Below are 1,789 nucleotides of genomic sequence, written 5' to 3'. Positions count from 1 at the left end.
TACTTGGATGTGCACACTATGGTGATGGAATCTGGTGCCTATGAGATGGTAGCATTGGGGGGGGGGGGGGGGGGAATTCAGCTTGGTGGCAGCTTGGTAGAGCTCTCAGCTTGATAACACTGACACTAAAAGCCTAAAATATTCTTTTAAAAAGTCCCATCCATTTAGTCTGTAGGAAAATTAGCACAAGTGATGTAATTGGGCACGGTCTTTTACTGTTCCTATTGGTTCTTTGTGAAATAGTTCCTTAAATGTAAGGTTCCCATGTTCAGACAGTTTATAAGAAATTGTCCCTTTGTTCTGTTAAGGTTGCTACATATTGTAGATACCTTTTTTCCACAGATAGCCTCTATGTTTCTCCTAGAGAGCAGGATGTGGCATCTCCTCAAATGCAGCTCTGAATACCTGCGTGAGGGACCTTTTTACCACATCTTTGAATTCGTGACCAACAAAGACATAAAGGATGGGATTGATGCAGCTGTTCAACATAGCGAGGCACTTGGAGATTGGGATGGCCACATAGAGGACTGTGCGAGGAAGACGATGGACAGATATACGTGCCAATGCAAAGGCATGATAGGGCAGCCAGCAGAGGAAAAAGGAGAAGACCACCCCAGTTATCACCAGGAGGGGCTTGCTGGATTTGTTTAGACGTTTTTTCCTTATAGTAAAGATGAGAATAGCATAGGAGATCAAAATGATGATCAAGGGAATGAAGAATTGATACAGGAAGATGCAGACTGTGAAGACATCCGCTTCTTTCCTTTCCCAGTCTTCAAAGATGTCAAGATTCCTGCAGGAGCTCCGGTTCTGCTCTGTGGACATTTCTGAGAATATATAGGAACCTGGGACTAAGGCAATGGAAAGCACCCAGATAATCAAGCAGACCATAGTTATCATCTTAGTTGTTCTGTAGTTCTGACACCAAACAGGGAACAGCCCTAGAACACATCGATCTATGCTGATGGCACTGAGCAGCAGAATACTGGTGTAGATGCTGAGGCCAAAGGTGCAGTTGACCAGCTTACAGAATACAGGGCCAAAGGGCCAGTTGAGGTCCAAGGCCAAGTAGAGGATGGTGATGAAAATGAGAAAAGTGGAGATGAAATCTGCAAGTGCCAGATTGAAGAACCAGACTGTGTTGATGGTCCTCCTCAGCTTACAACCTGTGATCCATATAACTGTGCCATTCCCAGTGACTCCCAGGAGAAAGATGAGGCTGAAGGCCACAGCTGTGATAATCTTCATTGTTTCACGCAATATGGCAATCTCATCTTCTGAAGATGTCCCATTGGTCCAGTTCATCCCAAGAGAAGTCATGTCTCTAAACAAGAAAGAATTATATTAGCAGTCAACCTAAGAGCATTAAGCCTTATACTGCAACTTATCCATTGATAAGACCATATATTATCGTGACAAAAGTGACTGGCATTTTAGAAGGATTATGCTATTGTACTACGGGATGCATCCTGTACACTTAAAACCTAGTCATTGTTCTGACTGGGGACACTGATTTCTTGATGCCTTGTCACAAACTCTCACAGTATAATTTGTCAGCTGGTGCCAATCCAGTATGGCATACAAAGCAAAGAGAAATAGTAAATGCATGCGAGAGTGTAATCATAACGTGTGACTGGTTAAAGGCAGAATTTGTGGGGTACATGAGGTGGTGCTCATTCAAGCCTCGCTGGCACATTCCCTCACTGCAGACATAGTCTGACTGTTCACTAGGGGTGTGCATTCGTTTTCGACGTATTGGCAATCCGCAACGTATATGTCCCTATTCGTT

The 1,789-nt window shown here is 43.8% G+C and overlaps 1 protein-coding gene across 1 annotated transcript; it reads right to left on the bottom strand.

Moving 5' to 3' along the window:
• Nucleotides 1-308: 308 nt before the first annotated feature.
• Nucleotides 309-1,315, bottom strand: LOC115076274 (chemokine-like receptor 1). The gene has a single exon (XM_029577531.1). It carries the CDS (start codon nt 1,303-1,305, stop codon nt 361-363), a length of 945 nt encoding a protein of 314 aa, XP_029433391.1. The 5' UTR covers nt 1,306-1,315; the 3' UTR covers nt 309-360.
• Between the last annotated feature and the right edge of the window lie 474 nt (nt 1,316-1,789).

Source organism: Rhinatrema bivittatum, chromosome 14 (genome assembly GCF_901001135.1).
Source record: "Rhinatrema bivittatum chromosome 14, aRhiBiv1.1, whole genome shotgun sequence".
Classification (NCBI taxonomy): domain Eukaryota; kingdom Metazoa; phylum Chordata; class Amphibia; order Gymnophiona; family Rhinatrematidae; genus Rhinatrema; species Rhinatrema bivittatum.
The sequence above is the reverse complement of the archived record's forward strand: the minus strand, read 5'-3'. Positions and strand labels throughout refer to the sequence as shown.

What these genes read in the sequence shown, in the direction of transcription:
- LOC115076274 (XM_029577531.1), bottom strand. Translation starts at nt 1,305, where the DNA reads ATGAACTGGACCAATGGGACATCTTCAGAAGATGAGATTGCCATATTG.